The sequence below is a fragment of the Diorhabda carinulata genome, chromosome 6, assembly GCF_026250575.1.
Source record: "Diorhabda carinulata isolate Delta chromosome 6, icDioCari1.1, whole genome shotgun sequence".
Taxonomy (NCBI): domain Eukaryota; kingdom Metazoa; phylum Arthropoda; class Insecta; order Coleoptera; family Chrysomelidae; genus Diorhabda; species Diorhabda carinulata.
The window spans coordinates 7,200,150-7,218,162 of NC_079465.1; the positions used below are offsets into that span (position 1 = coordinate 7,200,150).

Here is an 18,013-nt window from a genome sequence, read left to right on the forward strand (position 1 = left end):
TCTTATTTTACCTATTTGGTATATATACGAGGGCTATAAATAAAAGACAAGTTCGTATAAAAAAATGATTTTATTACCTCACCTTTCGGTTACTTTTCGACATAATCACCGAAGAGATTGAGACATTTGTCGTATGTGAGGCAAAGCTTTTCAATACCCTCTTCAAAGAAAGTTGCCGCCAATGAATTCAAGTAGAGTACAAAACAGACCTTGAAACTTCTGAATCTGCAGTTATCTTAAACCATTCTGTCAGGTCGTTGAACCAGGCCATCTGAAACGACAGATTGCGGCCATCTTCAATCTTTCGACACCATTCACGCACAACACCATCACCCATGAAATTTTCCCCATACACACGACTCATTATACGATGGATTTCTGCAACACTATGGGCTTCAGCCTGTAGAAAACGAATCACACTTCGCAATCCAGACTTGGCGGGAGCATTAATAATGGCAGACATGTTTACCTGGCTGTAGCAAAACGCCGACTGACGCCTGAATGTAAACAATAGCGGAGTGTGTCGTTCGAGAGCTTTGCAGTCGACTACAGCGCATGTCCGATTTCTTCTGCCCGCGTAGGGTCTACACGGAGCGCTCGGAGGTTGAAAAAAAGCGGCCCTCGTATTTATCTAAAAATATTAAATACTATAGAAATTTTGAATCTGACGAGTACGAATTTAACTGGACTACTACGTACAGTTTCAATAATTGTGCCAATGTTTTCAGTTTCCATTCCAATAATTAATTATGGATGTTAATGTTAGTTAAAGATGCGCAAATATGTTTAAGGTCATAAAATATTATGAAATCAACATTTCTAACTAAAATGTTACTTAATTTCGTGATTCAACTCTATCTTATATCCAAAGGGTTTCAAATCTCTTAGTTCAAAAAATATGTCATAAAATTTGGAGGATGTGAGGATGTCCTCATAATAGATTGTACATCTCTGCGTTTTATATAACTAAAACGAAATTGTTCTCAAGAGGAGAAAGGAAGGTGAGTTTTCCGTTACAAAGTCAAAACTAGTCATGGACAGATAAAAATATACATGATTTTTTTTAACAATATTATACTAAGTTGAATTTTGGAGTATACTGTGAGGTGTAAATAGATGAATTGAATGTATCGATGAGCAAGAGTAACATTGAAACTGAGCCGTAAGCAATAACATAAGACGTTCATTCTTCTCCTTTTCATCATAGGTTACGTATATCTAGATAGATCTGGGATTCTTCACTGGAGATGATCATTAGTGAGGATAATAGTGTTTCATTTCTAATTCCATTCTAGACGTCCAGAGTCGATATGAAAAAGTCCAAGTCTTCTTATTCGCAGTGGCACCTAACCTAACCAATCACAAATTTGAGAGAAGGCAATTTATGAAATCGCACCTGGACCAGCAAATAAGAGATTTCTTATCTAAATGCTGGGGAAATAGAGTAAAATCTAAATCTACTTAGTTGTAATAAATCTACTTCATATGTGTGTAGTTTATGATTTCTATAAATTGATATACCTAGTGCTATTTTTCGAAAAAAAATTCTTCCAAATTTCACCCTGTATATTTCTTACAAATATAGAACTGAAGAAATCCAATTTTAAGCAGTCACTTAGACAAACATTCTCTCAATTGATTCAAGAAATCAATATCTTAAGAATCTTCGGAAATATAGACTTATAAAGCATGTTAAAGTTTTTAAAAAATTTCTGGATTTTTTGACATAGACATAGTTATACACATTTATAGTGAAATTATTATTTCATAATATTTGATTTCAATTGGCAAGTGATTGTGCATTTTTTGTATTGTAAAATATTGAGCCCTTAACTAATTCTGAACGTGGAGTGGGTAGGTAAAGGTGGAAAAATTAGCGAAGCGTGCTTACGAATTAAGCAAACAGATTGAAAGATGAATAAGGAAGGAAGAGCTAGAATTTTAGATCTTTTAAAGAAATCCAAATATCATGTGAGTCTGTATACCAAATGTATAATTTTTTAGATTATCGAATTTTCATGGATTTTCCTCAATTTCCTGAATCCGTGTCTGTTTATCCGTACATAAAAATTCGCGAGACAAGAATCTTCTTATGATCTAGTGTTATTGTCCTTGTCCATGAGGAACGATTTGCTCTAATTAAAGTTGACAATCTTAAGCTGCGATCGTTGCCTTTTAGAGACCTTTTTGGGTCCATGCCTGATAATGTCTAGAAATATCTTCCACGTTCCTTATCCTAACAACAATTTTCCAGAAGTACAGCTCAGATTTTCCATCGTTTCAAGCCACCGTTCTCGAATAAAGTCTGTATTATGCTTTTAGAATCGACTAGGAAATATATTGCTTGTAAGAAATAAAATAATGAAGCAAAGTGTGATTTCATATTTTTTCATAATTCATTTTACAAAGTGTATTTATCTTAACTATCTATTTAATCTGATTTTGCATTATTATTCACATTAAGTACTTCTACAAGTTACTACTTATAAGCTTTTTAACGTTAAAGATTGTTTTCTCAAAGAAAACGTTCCAACAAAGAGTTTTTTTATCAAATCTGGTCTTTGTTCTCGAAAGAATATGAAACTTCAATACATCATTTTGATTTACATCATAGGGAACACGAAGATATTATACAAAAGCTATTAAATAGGTACTTGAAGGATGACGGGGCTAAGAATCTTTGAGAGATTATGATGAGGATTGTTAAATGAGCTTTTGTTAGGTTAAATATTCAAATTAAGGCCTTTTTATTCCATATTCAGACATCGATTGCACTTTGGAGTTTGTTAACCAGGATATTTTTATACATACTATTTTTTTCAAATAGTTATTATGAATCACATTCATAATGAAATTAAATACGACCGTATTTTCATAGCTATTTGTAATAATTGATAAATATTTGATCTGATAGATCATCCCATAACAATTACTTATTTCTATTGTTTCTGTTTCGTTGGTAATAACCTCATTTGTACACTGAAGCCTATGAATGTATAATTTCAGTGCTAAATTCCCTTTAGTTTATGTTCCTTTTTGTCGCTAGGAGTTTTCATATTAAAGCTCAATAATGGTATCCAATTTATAAATATTCATTATTTTATCAAATATTTCAAATGATTTAACTGAAAAATCCTCAAACGTCAAATAAAAAACGGAGAAATTGAGAAGGAATCCCTCTAAGAGTAGGTATTTTTTGCCTTTTATTCACATCTTATAATAATTGAATTTTCTTTGTTAATATTTGACCCTTCGATATAAAATTTATTTTTTGCTTATCACGAAATCGAGAAATAAGCAACACCCACATGAAGATCAATTAAATGTCTAATCTATTTATGTTTTGATAAAATCGAGAAGGCAATTACCGAAAAGCAAAGGTTGACTTGAGACTATATTCCAATCAGTTTTTTCTGTTTTATGAAAATTGAAATAACTATTCACGAGAATCTTTGTAAATTTGATATAAAATGAAACCGCGATAATTACAGCTATTATTGTTTTTTGAAGATCTAATAACGTACCTCTTGATAATACGGGGTGTTTCAAAAAAAGGTGATCCTCTCTCTAGGGAAGATAGAAAACTGAAAAATATTTGTGGTTTGCGCTCTGAAAAATTTTTCCTCGGTTATGTGATTTTAATCCCTTAGATTACACAGTTTTTTTAAAAAAGTTTAAGCTATAGAGGCAAATTCACCTCAAGAATTGAAAGACAAAATTCAACGTCACTTTAATAACATCATAGATGACTCCCAACCATTTAGAAGATTAATTAGAAATAAGCATGTCTTCGTAAAAACGGATGATATTTTGAACATCTACTCTTTTGAATTTAATTGTATTTGATGATATTAGCCTATTTAGGAATTTTCATCTTGTGATTTTTTGTTTAATTAATGAATTTATCATCACTTCATACCGGCATCTATTATTACTTCATAATTTTCAAATTAAAATATTTCGAAAACGGTACATAGTATCGAGTTTTATCAAGAGTACCTTTTTGGTGTAAAATTGTTCATTTGAAATTTTGTTAGTAAATCTAATATTTAAAAGGATATGTTCAATACTACTTGGTACGAACCATGTAACTAGCGCCCTCTATGAGAGTCAGACATAAAAACAAATTCATTGGATGTATCAGATTCCAAAACATATTCGTATAAACTTTTAATACAATGTTGCCAGTAGTTGCGACAAAATCGTAAAAAATGTGTATATACAAAAATTTTTTAAGGCACAATCCCCAATATTTTTGAGTTCTCTATCTATCCTAGAGATGGAATCAGCTTTTTTGAAACACTTCTTTAAAAGTTGAGGGTATTTCTAAATCGTTCTGTAAGAGAAGAGCATCGTTAACAACAAAGAGTCGCTTGGTTATTGGAACGCCAACATTGATATAAGTATTAGAGAAAGGTGATCTTCACAGATTGTTATGGATGGTTTAAGACAACGGTTAAAGGAATTGACCCAATTATAGTTCAAGTAGGAATTTGTTTTGATGAACGTTATGAGTTGATTGTATTGGTTAGAAACATGACAGGATATGTTTATAGAGTGGTCAACATACTGCCCTCATACCCTCACATCACTATAATCTCCAATTTTATTTTTATTGATGATAATGATGTCAATAATGATACAGAGGTTGTAGAAGAAATGGAAAGAAATGTTTTCTTCATCTATCGCTTCCACCCAAGTCACTTGATCTGAATTTCATACTTAGAATAAGTTACAAAAAGCCATTGACCACCGCAATTCATGACCAAAGCCATACAAAAGTTTAGAAATCTTCCATAATTTAGGGCGGAAATCGCACAAAATTTTTAGTTTACTTCAAAGCATACCAAGAAGATGTATTGTTGTGGTATGTACAAAGGTATTTTGTTAATGTGGTGTTTGAATTTTTTTAATTTTCGATAGTCTAAGATAACAAATAATAGTTAACAAATATGTAGCCCGATAAGGTTACTTACTCAGTAGCGTTGTTTTAATTCTCAATAACATTTATTAAATTGAATTCAAAAGCTGTTGTTTGAAACACCCGGTATTAAATATAAAGAAATACAGAAATACTACCACTACTGTAGAAATTTTAATACCACACTCACACTGTATGCTTTGGATAGAACAAAAAGAAAATACTCATAAGCGAGGATTGTATAATTTCTCTTTATTCCAGAAAATGTTTAAATTTAATTCACGAAATTGTTGCTTTATTTTAAAGCCGACGAAATGTGTCTGAATGAGACGTGACAAAGGTCTTAATACGGATTTCATGAAACATTAACCAAAATTCCAATTTTAAAAGGTCACCTGAAAATTATATGGCAACGTGAAATAATTTAATGGAATTAAATGAATGAACAATGTATAAAGAGGCGTGAGAGTTTGCCATTATTGTTTTTAGTATATAATCAATTGTAAATTATAATTTAAACTTAAAACTTGGCGAACAACAGGAAACTGTGATATTTTTACTAAATTTACGGGTTGGAAACTTTTTTCTCCTATTCAATAATGTAATAACTGATTAGTTGTTGCCATGGTGCAGGAAGATGGTGCTCTTCTGGCTAAATAAGTCATCCTATGGTCAACACAGGTCGATACAACATTTAAAATTAGAAACTCGGCGTACAACTTGTTGGAAAGCTATAACGAACCACCGACAGTTAAGACGATCAAAACCTTTGGGAACATAAACCTTAATAGGCGTGTGGTGTCCCATTTGAAATTATAAAAGGTCAATGTCCTCTGGCCAATGACCAAAAGCTAATCAGGCACCTTGGCTTGAATCCTTCAAGGTCACTTTCAAGGTAAGTGATTGGCTTGAAATACCAAGAAAAAAATCACTCCAAAAGATCGACCGTGGTTACTCGATTGGCCAAAAGTGGTGTACAAAAGCAAGATCGGGTCGTATCAATACAAACTCAATAAAACCCTACTTGGTTATTGACGAAGAACATCTCAATTAAACTATTAACAGCATGCGTATTGGAAATACAGTTTCATTAGTTATACAAACTAACACGTCTGGATCTTCACTTAACTTTTCTAATTGTTCTTTTGTTAATTGCACCTTAAATTAATAGAGCGAGAGCTGGCTGCAAAAAACCTGGCCTATTTGAGTTACCGGATGAAGTATTTTTTGAATGATACTACTCACTGTAACTATTGTAAAAATCATTTAGTGCCAGTGCAAATATGGTGCAAAACATTGATATATTTTTTCTATGGTACATTTTTTGGATATAAACTGTACCTATCGAAAAACCGGTTCAAACTGATTTTAAAATTCACACTTTTTTACCTTTTTTTTTTGTTGCGTTTCCGTACCTATTGAGTAATTGCTTCAAATTATAATCAAATTAAAGTTTAAACATTTCTTATTAACAAAATACATTAGTACCACTTCTATTCTAGTGACAAATGCCTGACACGATACTTTATATTCCATCAATCAGTATTCATATAACAAGGCTAATCAAAGACTATTTTAGAGTTAATAGAGAAAGCCTCATTCACATTTCCATAGACTTAATGTCGCTTTCTTGGAGTCTTAAGGTAATATTAGCTACCTGAGAAGTAACCTTAGTAACAACAATGAGCGTCGCCCAGCCGTCCTGTTTAATTGTCTTTCTTAGGTATGTTGTGAGCTGGTACTTTGGAAAAAACCGTTAAGAGGCATTTTTAAAAATACCTTCCTGTACTTTACTATGCTTCATCTATGTTACCGAGAGAGAAATTCAACAATAGACGCTGGAGACGCTGTGCAAACTTGATGCGAACATTGAACATCTCAATTATTGAACTAGTTGTAGTGCAGTGCGCACGTGTTCTGTTAAAACGTTTAAAAATTTTTTGGAGTATTTCCTATTGATCATTGTTAAAAAAGTGCAAAAAGTATTTCGAAACAATAACAATGATGGTGTGTTTTTTATGTGGTCGTTTTTGCATGCAATCATGAAGAGGCCGATACTCGTATTATATATCATATGAGTGAATTGGAGTATGACAGTAAAGTGATGATCAAAGCATCTGACACAGACATTCTTGTAATAATACTTGGAAATATTCATAAGTTAGCATCATTAGAAATATATTTAAGTACGATAGGATCGAAATCTAATGTTATAAATTTGATTAATTGCACTAAACTAGCTAAAAAACTTGGTGATCTTGTGTGTCGTTCTTTGCCCGGTTTCCATGCATACACTGGATGCGATTATACAACTAGCTTTTCTAGAAAACGTGAAATATGGAATATGGAAATATTGGAAGAATATACTTGTAAAATTTATGGAATATCTTGTAATAATTTAAATTATGTTTCAAAATCGATTTACGTCAACGTCTGTAGTAGAATATTTTATGCAAAATCTAAAAAGATTTGATTCAATTCAACTTCCACCAGGTTGGAAATCACTGAAACAAAAAATTGTACGAACCATTTATGTAACTTTAATGTGGCAAAATGCTACTGAAGCTAACTGCATCAATTTCTCACACAGTTAATGACAATAAAATTGAACCGCTTTGGTTTGAAGGTGATCCGACACCTCTCTTAGTTGGAGACATTGTTATGGTAGAGCTTAATAAAGTAGAGATGGATAAAATTGATTATTGTGACGATAATTATTATGATAATGATGATTGCAACAAAAATAATGACAGTGATAATGACGATAATAACGATAATAATCATTATGAAAATAAAGGTAACCATAATGATAATCATGACGATGATTATGACGATAGTGATGATAATGATCATGATAACATTGAAAACTTTCTCTATACTTTATAAAATACTCGTATAAATAAAAAAAATCGCTTAAAAATGACTATAATTGCTGCCCATCAAATGTTTATTCATTTATTTCCCCATGTTTCTGTTATAGGTTGTATTAGCAATAGTATAAGACTTGAAGGACAATTGTAAATAATTATTTTTCACTCACTCGAAACTAAATTTTAAAATCATTTTCAAACGGTTATTCGATAGGTACAGTTCATGTCCAAAAAATGTATTGTAGAAAAAATATAACAATGCTGTGCACCATATTTGCCCTGGCACTAAATGATTTTTTCAATAGTTACAGTGAGTAGTAACAATCAAAAAATACTTCATTCGGTAGCTCGATAGGCCAGGTTTTTTGCAGTCAGCTCTTGGACTATAACTTGTTTTTGCCCTGTCTTTTTCCATATATAGTATATATAGCAAAAAAATTTTTTCTAAATAAGCTTCGACCATTTATAAACACTTAAAAATTTTACTTTTATATATATTTATAATAGAACTTTTTCAAGCTTGTTGCTTATAGGCAACAGACCTCCGCCAACGTCGTGGGTTGTTTCCAAGCAACAACTTTTGAAATCTTATACAATTTTTATCAATGTCGTTGGGTTATTACTACTAAAAATTTATCAGCAGGTTCATTTGATAATTGATTTAGACAACAAATTTTCTTTTTCACAGTTGCAATAATTGTATTTTTGTCTTTTAATGTGTTCAATAGTGAGAAAGGTTCAACAAAAAATATGATAAGACGATTTTTGAAAGTATTCCACTATTTCAAATTTTTTCAATACACATTCAGTCTTAATGATTTTTTTAATAAAAGCTTTAGACAGTGTTTTTTGTATGCCTTCGATTATTTCTCAGAGTGTCTTAATCATCAACAAGACATTAAATGTCCACTCAACTCCAATAGTTCGTAAATACTATTTTAACGTGATACAATTCGTTACAATATCAACAACTTATCGTTATAACTGAGTATTTTAACAAAAACATGATTTTATCATCAAATGAATAATCTTCTTGAACATTACATGATAAAATTTTAATATGTCATCTTCGCAAATGTGTGATGTAATTTTTCTGTATTCTCTTAACTCAAATGAGGCAAGCTCGACCTAAAGAAATTTCCACTTCCAACGTCAGCGAAGATCGATTTACATTATACGTCCCACGGCGGAGAAAATTAGTCAGTTAAACCCTAGAATGAATCCATAACTTATAGATTGAACAGTCTTAGGAACTGTAATTTTCAATTATTCCACTTAATCAGTGGCGTAGAAACAACAGAATATATTTTATTTAGTACCATTAAGATGATCCAGCTGCTACACTATCGACATTCACCTTAGATAACTTCTGAAAATGTTCAGTTCTATATAATCCGAACAATCGTAGTTTTATTATCATTTGGATACATAACCTGCGAATTTCGACAAAAAGTTAAAAGGAGACACTGAATTGAGCATATGAAATAGAAGTATAAAACTATGGATGTTTAGAATTTTTAAATATAGTCAGTTTCAAAGAGGTAACTTATCCGATCAATTTTGTCAGTGTTTAGTGAAACACTAAAAGATATAAATCTTTCAATTTCATTGAGAACTGACATTCGTTTAACATATAATGAGAATCTGTCACTAATCATTTCTTCATGTAAGCATCAGTGGTATTGTTTTGTTAAACACAAAAGTGTAGTTGACTGAATAATAAAAGTTATATTCAGTAATTCTTAACAGTTATTTTTTTATTGAAAATCAGAAGTGTCTATGTTCGAATTGCCAAATAAAAATGCCCGTATATTGGGATCTCCTACAAAAAAAAGCATAAATATTTGATCCAAAATTCTTTTTAGATTATAAAGACAAAATTGTACATTTAACAATCGCATCCCCGAAAGCGTAGCTACAACAACTAAAAATCATTCTGTAAAGTAAAAAATGAATTAAGCTGACATGACAATGGATCACAATTTTTTAATGAAAGTAAGTTTATATCTGTTCAACTTATGTCTTTAATCTATGAAAAAAATCATATCTAGGAATGCCATCAAAACTTTTTTTCTAGTACATTTTCCACTTCAAGATTCAAATGCCAAACAGTGCTAAATCTGGTGAACATATTGACACATAGAAAAACAATTAGAAGCAATTAACAAACGATTCATAAGCATAATGCTACGCATTGTCATTTTGAATAATAAAGTTCATTTTTTCTTTAAATTACCCTCTTACAGTTATTAAGGGACACACCTATCATGCATCCTTCCGATCCGACTACGATCATACAGTCGGACGAGTGTCTGAGAGGGAAATGATACTAGAGTTTGAACAGCGTTGTTCACACCTATCCGATATGTGTCCGATCCCAGTTCTGCACGACTCCGATCATACATCCGATAGTACTCCGATCGTACAGTCTATTCGTTTCACGGCTGCAGGACGCCTGTCGGTTGGAATTTGAGATAATATTTTTGAGTATCCAGTGAGGAAGTATCCAGTACTGTATGACCAGACAAAGAGGCAGTACCGAAACGCCGACTACAAAGACATGATCTGGGAAAAAGTTGCGATCAAAGGTATAGTTCAAATATTATCCTTACTTATTACATACAAATTAAGCTTTCCCAAGCAGAATGTACCCAAAATCTGCACTTTTCTCTGACTCTCCATGAAATCTCCCCGGTTTTCTTTATTTTCCTCTTCTAAACAAAATGCCACCAATGCTAAATCGCAACTGATAAAATTTCTGAACGTTTTGCGCACAGAACCTCTCGCAATTTTAATTGAATCGAAACTGGGGAGAGAAGCGAATGTGTCGAGCCAGAGCTGGAAATCGGAAAGAACTCGGAAGCGTGTAGGATATGTGTGCTCACCCCCCTGATCCCGCACCGATCCGTTCTTTGAATCCGGATGGGAGTGGTGTATGACAAGTGTGTCTCGGCCATTACGAGTTCACAGGTGGAACGAAATCTGATGACACAACTTGAATAACTAATATTTAATTGAGAACTTTTAAATTTTGTGTCAGAATGATGGCAATTCATCTTACATTCATATAGTATAGTAACAATTATCGTGAAGAAATCCGGACTTTCAAGACGATCTTTCGATTTGATTCCAAACGCTATTCTATTTTTTTATGTTTAATCGAAAAGTTTCGGAAAAAAATACATTTCATTTGTGAATTATTTGTCAAAATGCTTTGCGCGGAACAGTACAATCTTTACCAAACTAGAAATTTTTGGAACCATTGGTGATATTTATATTGAATACACTGTTTTCTCCGACCTTCATATTTTTATTCTCTGATGCGCATTTTGATAACCCAGTGATCGTCTTCAGAGACAGAGGTGAACTTTCCTTATTTGGTTATAGAAATGTTTGGTTAACGTTTTTAGTATTTACTTACACAATTTCTATTCGTGGAGTGGATTAATAAATACTGTCTCTTATGTTTTTGATTTATTTACACACTATATAATTCACTTAAAATAATTAACTACTACTAAAAATCACTCAAATAATTTCTGCGATTTTTGTTTACTAATTAAATCTTTTCATTACGACTATTCATTTGAAACTAACTAACTGCGTTTACACAAAATATTTATATCTCTAAATAAAGTTCTACAAAGTTCTAGATCCAAGAGAAATAAATAACTAGACTTTCCTAGAAATTAATTGAAAGAAATTTTCTAAATAAACAGCCTTCAATGATCAAAAGCTCACCAAAGGCACGTCCGCCATTTTGAAAGAAGATGCAAGGCGCTGCGAGAATTCGCCGAATTTCAAAATTCCATTATATCTAGACAGGGCCGGTCTAAAGACCCAGCTGGTTGGTGACATTATGAATCTATTGAATTAAGATAAAGAAAAAGGAGTACGATAATATTTATTTGTGCTCTACCTCAAATATTTGGATTGAGCCAGGAAGTGTATTTGTTGAAGAACACCATCATTTCATTTCAAAGTGATTATGTGAATAAATGATTAAAATATATGACCGGTATTTACTGGCTTTTTAATTTAGTTGGGTTAGTTTAGGCTGCCACTGGTACGTAAGTAGACATCAAAGTGACTTTCTATTAATTTTTTCCAAGATGAATACAATATAATTAAGGTTTTTCTCAAGGTGATAGTAATCTTCCAACAAATATAATAAATGAGAGAAAAAGAAAATAATAAACTAATCAGTGTTTTCGAATACAGAGTTACCCGACAATTGTAATTTAATATGATTGAGAATATATATACTAGCTAAATAATTCTCAAATTATCAAAAAAAAAACCTTCACATTCTCTGTTTTTTCATTACTGAGACTACGTTTCCACCATTTTGTTGAATAATTGCGACATTTTTGCTCTCAAGATATTCTTTATTTGCATTGGTATTATTGCAGTATACAACGCTACTTAAAAATTTTAAAAACGTGTGTAAATGTCAAATGTCAATATTGATTTGATAAATGTCTTTGAAACGATTCGTGATTAACAATGCATGTTTTAGCAATGGAATTTCCGAATGTATGTAGAACAACTTTGTACAAACCTATTTATGAGTTTCCAAGGTACTTATTGATAAATCGAGAACAACTACGAGTGCTTCAAGGGAAGATCAAAAAAAGGAGGTATCACACTTTGAACGTCAGATGGATTGGTATCTTACAACATCACCAATCAAGGCAAAGTAAACGATCTCAACACCTAGGGTTATGGCAAGGTTTTGCGATATGGGTTAATCTTAGTCGAGTTTATCCATCAAGGAATAACAATGAATACAGCCACTACTAAACTCAGGTGAACAATACACAATAAGCGATATGCTCTCTAACGTAATCTTGTATTGTAATACCAGAACTCATTCTGAATTCAGATCCAAAATCTGATCAGATCTTTTTGATAGGAAGAGTTTGACCCCCCACCGTATAATACAGAATTGGTGCTGAGTGATTTTTATTTATTCAGCTAACTGAAAGAGTTCCTCGGTGGCAAGTGCTTCGCTACGGATAACGAGGTGAAAGAAGCTGGTCAAGATTTGATATGATCACGGGCATAAATCTACGACTTCTTTATGTCTTAACGAGTATGGTTAGGTTAGGTTTTGAAGTAGTTGAAACATTTCTTAGAAAAAATCGGTAAGGTTTCAATTAGCCTCTTTTTTAAAAGGAAGAAAATGTTGGACATTTTTATAGGTTGTTAAATTTCTCATCAATCCGTCATAAATTAAGCAGCAGAGTGTGTTTTAAAATAAATATAACATTTGTTTGTTTGAACTTAACATTGAAAAACTGAACGAATTGCAAATCATATAATGAACAAAAGTTTATTTCACTGAAATCAAAGATAAAAATAAAAACGTTATTCAACGTTCAATGCTAAAAAATATTCATTATCTATTTAGATCTCACAAAATTGAATCATGATAAGCTTAACATTTTTAATCTAAAAATAAATCCAGCGTTACTTTTTCCGATCCTACAGTTCAATTTAATCTCATAACGTATGGTGAATTTTTGGATTTGTTGTGGGTTGCCTTCTGGACAAATCAAACTTTCAAAACCGATGAAGAAGTGTTAAGTTCGTGGGCGCTTTCGATGGAACGCATGCTCTTCTAGATAGGGAGGCGTCTCCGTCGCATTATATTCGCGTCTTGACGCTACAACATTCTCATTCCACCACGATACACTTCCTGTATCACGAAGCAGGGTGTCAGTTTTGGTTTTGCGTTCTTTGCGCCGAGATGAAGTACACCTGGTTTATGCTGGCTTTTAGTTTTGTGTTGGTGCTGGCACAACTGGTGCCATATACTAACGCTGGGCCGTATGTCGAAGACGGTAAGTATTTTTTTGACAAATAAATTGGTAATGTAATTTCGAAGATACGAGAAAATTGGAAACGTGTTGCATAATGTGTCTTTTATTCTAAATTGTTTAAATCAAGTTTTTCAAAAAAATTACATATAGATATATGGAATTCTTAAAATAGAAATATACATTTATTCAAATTGGCGCATCTTTTTTATTGACAAATTTTCAATTTTTTTATGCAAGCAATTTATAAAAATCTTTTAAATTTGGTTCGATTTCAAGGATTACCGAATTTTTATAATAAAATGTATGTTTGTTTCTCATACTACTTTATAAAAACTATCGAGATGTTTGTCCTATATTAATAGTATGATAATTTTTTGGTTTTCACGATTTAAGATCGGCGAAATATTTTGATTCGACCATTTTATGACTGAAGTGAAGTCTTTGTTTCTTTTTCTATAGTTATACATCTTAATTCAGAAGCTGATAGCTGGATAGCTCTATCTACCTATCTAATATCTACTTATATTATTGAGAGATGATATTTAAGTATTTTTGAATTTCTTTTTCCGTTTTCATCTATCATCTCAATTTCGGAGGATGGTTTCTTCCATCAGATCTTTTTCTTACAATTTTTCCCTGAATTATGAGTTGTAGGATCTTTTATTTTTTTTTCACGTCATGAAATATGTTTTCTCTATTCTTCTCAGAATATCTACATTGGTCACATGATCTATCCATGATATTCTCAGTACCCTACGGTAGGCCCATATCTGGAAGGTTTCTATTCACTCGTAATATCGTTGATGGTCCCAATTTCTACATCATACAAAAGGATTGGGAAAACATAGCATTTGAGCATCTAAGTTCTCAGCTATGTGTTCTCATCTATGTCTTTTTTCTTCCGCAATTTGTGGAGGTCGTATTCAATGAATTAGTTCTGCACCTAATTTACTGGGATGAATTTCTGTGGAGAGTAATGCGGCATTATGGAAAAATCTGATCGACATGTATTGTATAAGGGAGTCCATATAATGTGGGATGAAAACTCAAAACAATTTTGTTTTTCAAAGTCATTCCCGTGTTTTGGTACCCCTGGTGATAATCAAATTAATAAAAATGGTAACAAACGAGAGAAAAACAATTCACTATACTAGGGTTGAATGGGAAAGGAGGAATGTATCGCTTATTTCTCAATCATTTTCCCACACACTTTTGCTTCATATACTTCACTTTTTCTTCGTCTTCATTTTTCCCAAAAGCCACATTCTTATTATTTTTATTCTTCTTTATCAACATCCTTGTCTTTGATCTTTGCGTGGATTATAAAGACGTATGTATTTGCTATCGTAAGTACACACTTCTTTCTCAAGCTTGGTTTGGATCCAAAATAAATTTCAGATTGAACATACTTTTTATCTGAATTGAAAATCACGTATAATTTATCAATATTGCAATCAGGAAAATATACACAATGGCTTAATGACAAACTTGTTGAATTAATTATTAATATCTCCTTCATTTCTAGAATTTCTGCTACTGATTTTTTCTAATTGCTACTTAAGCTATGAGATAAACAAATAAATCAAATAATTATAAATTGATATGGCTTAATTATTATTAAAAATATTTTCCATCAAGCATTTTTTCCATTTCATTGTAGTATTGGAGGTGATTTTTACGCACCAACCGCTTCTTCGGCTGTAGAAAGAGATTTATTTTTTATTTGCGGGAATGAGAAGATATCACGGGGTGCCAAGCAAGGACTGTACGTCGGATGACCTATCAATTTGATGTTTCGACTGTTTTTGTTTGAAATGATGTGTGAGAGTCTGTGTGATTGCCGTGGTTCAGAATAACACGTCTTCTGCGAATGGTTTCCCTCAAAAGTCATAGAAAATTATCGCACGACAATGTTTGCGATTTAATTCCATTTTTTGTCCAAGATGAATGTTTCAAGTAACTGTAAATAACTAAAATAGCACTCGTATGATATGTAAGATTTGACATATTCACATCAGAGTTGGCTTATCTCAATCTTCGTAATTTTTCTTAGGTAAATTAGCTTTTTAGTTTTATGTTAATTTAGAAATTTACGAGAGATATGTCAACTAGAAGAACATGGACGTGTCTTCGAATATATTATCCAAAATCATACAAATTTATGGCTTCAATCATTGTATATGAAATTTTGAGGTATTATTAATCGGTTTTCCTAAAAATTAAACACAGTCTACGTTCTAGAATCATGCATGGCATTAACACAAAAGGGATGTTGAATATTTTACATAAATTGATTGATGCCACCTCTAAGCTCATAAATCTTTTAAGTGGATAAAACCTCCAAACATGATTTTGGAAAGTAGGGTACGGTTGATTATTTTTTCACGAGTCAAAAATATGCAAATCTTAAACGGGTCTCAAGAAACTGTCCTTTCAAACGCAAACTACAGACACAGATGTTATCTTTAGTCGTTCTAACTTAATACATTTTTATACAAAATTTCCTCCTCAGGGACAAGGTAATTTTGGTGAATTCTTTTGTATATCAGTTTTATTACAAATTTTATATTGAACTTGAAAACTGGTCGCCCATGCACACAGCTATTTGATGAATTCCTGAATAACTTGTTTTCTAATTTTGATTGCGATGTTTGAGGCTATGTGGATAATGTGAAGTATTTTACAAACAATAAAACAAAAATCAATTTTAATGAAACCTCATTTTGGTAATGTGATTTAAGTCAGTATCATCAGTGCAACTTCCAAGTAAACCTTTTGAAATATATCCAGAGATTTTCATTCCAAGAAAATATGTTCACATCTCATATTCCTCTATCCATAATAAACAACGCAGAACATCAACAGTCCTATATCAAAGCTTTAGATTAATTAATTTGATTATCCTATAATCAACAAGAGAGACAATTGGTTTAAGGGAAGCAGAAAAGAATTTTACACCCCTAGGGAGCAAAGTAGGATATTCTCGGGCGCAATTTTTGTCACTCGAACTGAAGCGAGGGTGACAATATAATGGCCCCACTTTTCTTTGGTGGAGTAAATACTATTTTTTATATCATCGGGATGAATAGATCGTCCTTAAATTTTCCTAACGAGCTAGATCATAGAGCTCTCCACGAATAAATGCTTGTACTGAATACTGACAATAAATACCTTTTCTTTTCAATATATTTGATTTTAGAATGATTCGTTTTTTTATATCTCTAAGCAGAATTTTTTTGAGCTTTGCGAATACTACTAATGCAAGAGTTACATGTGAAAATTTTTGTATTTGGATATGGAGAATAAAATAATAGCTGGACTTTGCATGCTAAAAATTGATAAAAGTTCATCAAATAAACGGAGAAATAACTTCGAATAGTGGATGTTGTAGGGGTACACTTTAATTGATATAAAGAAACATATTCGATTACTTCAGTGTACTGTAATACTTTATTTTTGAACATAAAATATAATTCTCCGGTACAACACCCTACATTGCTGTAAACTAAACTTTTATTTTTAAGCGCTGTTGCCGCTTTTATAAACAATGTTTTATATACACCAACAGATGTTTGATGGTATATGTATAGAGAGAATTGATTCGTTTGTTTTCACAGTTCTTAATAGAACTGTTTCTATACTTCTCGAGGAAATTATTAAAAATATTGCAGTTTGTACAAAAATTCATTCTGAGTTTTGAAAAATTCACTAAACAAATATAAGAGTTACTACATCCTTAATAAATCCAATTTTACTGATCCTGAAACAGGAGTTCATACAGAAACAGTTCAGTGGATGAAATGAAGAAACAAGAAACTTAGGGGGACAGGGAGACATCATTTGTTATCGTATTTATAAAAATTGACATGGAGATAGAGGAATTTTGAATCTATATTGAGCTCTGTATCGCGCATTTTTCCTACAAAATTCGACGGACTATTTTTGTTTAATTAGTGTGTTTTGAATTTTGGAAAAGTTTTAATTTTAAATTATAAGGTCCATGATTTGTAGCAGATATTTTATTTTAAGTTTAGATTGGCGGCACTTAGAAACCTCCGAATCTTTATATGTCGGTGTGTGCAATATATGAGTAAACTCAGTTCCATTGAAATATATTTGATTTTTATAACAGAACTATTATAAACGTACATCTGATCGTATGAGGATTGTTTAATCATTTAAAAAACTGGGATGCCTCAAATTCATATATACAAAAAATTAGCTGTTTTATCGTTTATACTCTCTCATAGAGACTCTGAGAAATACGAAATCGGTTTAACGCAAAAGTGAATTGTCAATGAAAAAGTTTTTCTCTTCATACTTCAATTTTCCAATTTCACTTGTTCTGAATAAGCTTTTTATTTCACTATCCCCTATTCCTTTATCTGAAACCGCTT

At 31.8% G+C, this 18,013-nt stretch overlaps 1 protein-coding gene across 4 annotated transcripts in view; it reads left to right on the plus strand.

The window, feature by feature from the left end:
- Window positions 1-13,405: 13,405 nt before the first annotated feature.
- The window catches only part of LOC130894871 (toxin Tbo-IT2-like), a 49,515-nt gene continuing 44,907 nt past the window's right edge, over window positions 13,406-18,013 (plus strand). The window contains exon 1 of one of the 4 annotated variants that reach the window (XM_057801886.1): window positions 13,406-13,637. In XM_057801886.1, coding sequence (XP_057657869.1) covers window positions 13,544-13,637 — 94 coding nt within the window. In that variant the 5' untranslated portion in view covers window positions 13,406-13,543. The remainder of the gene's footprint in view (window positions 13,638-18,013) is intronic. The other 3 variants (XM_057801888.1, XM_057801887.1, XM_057801889.1) reach the window with 3 other exon arrangements.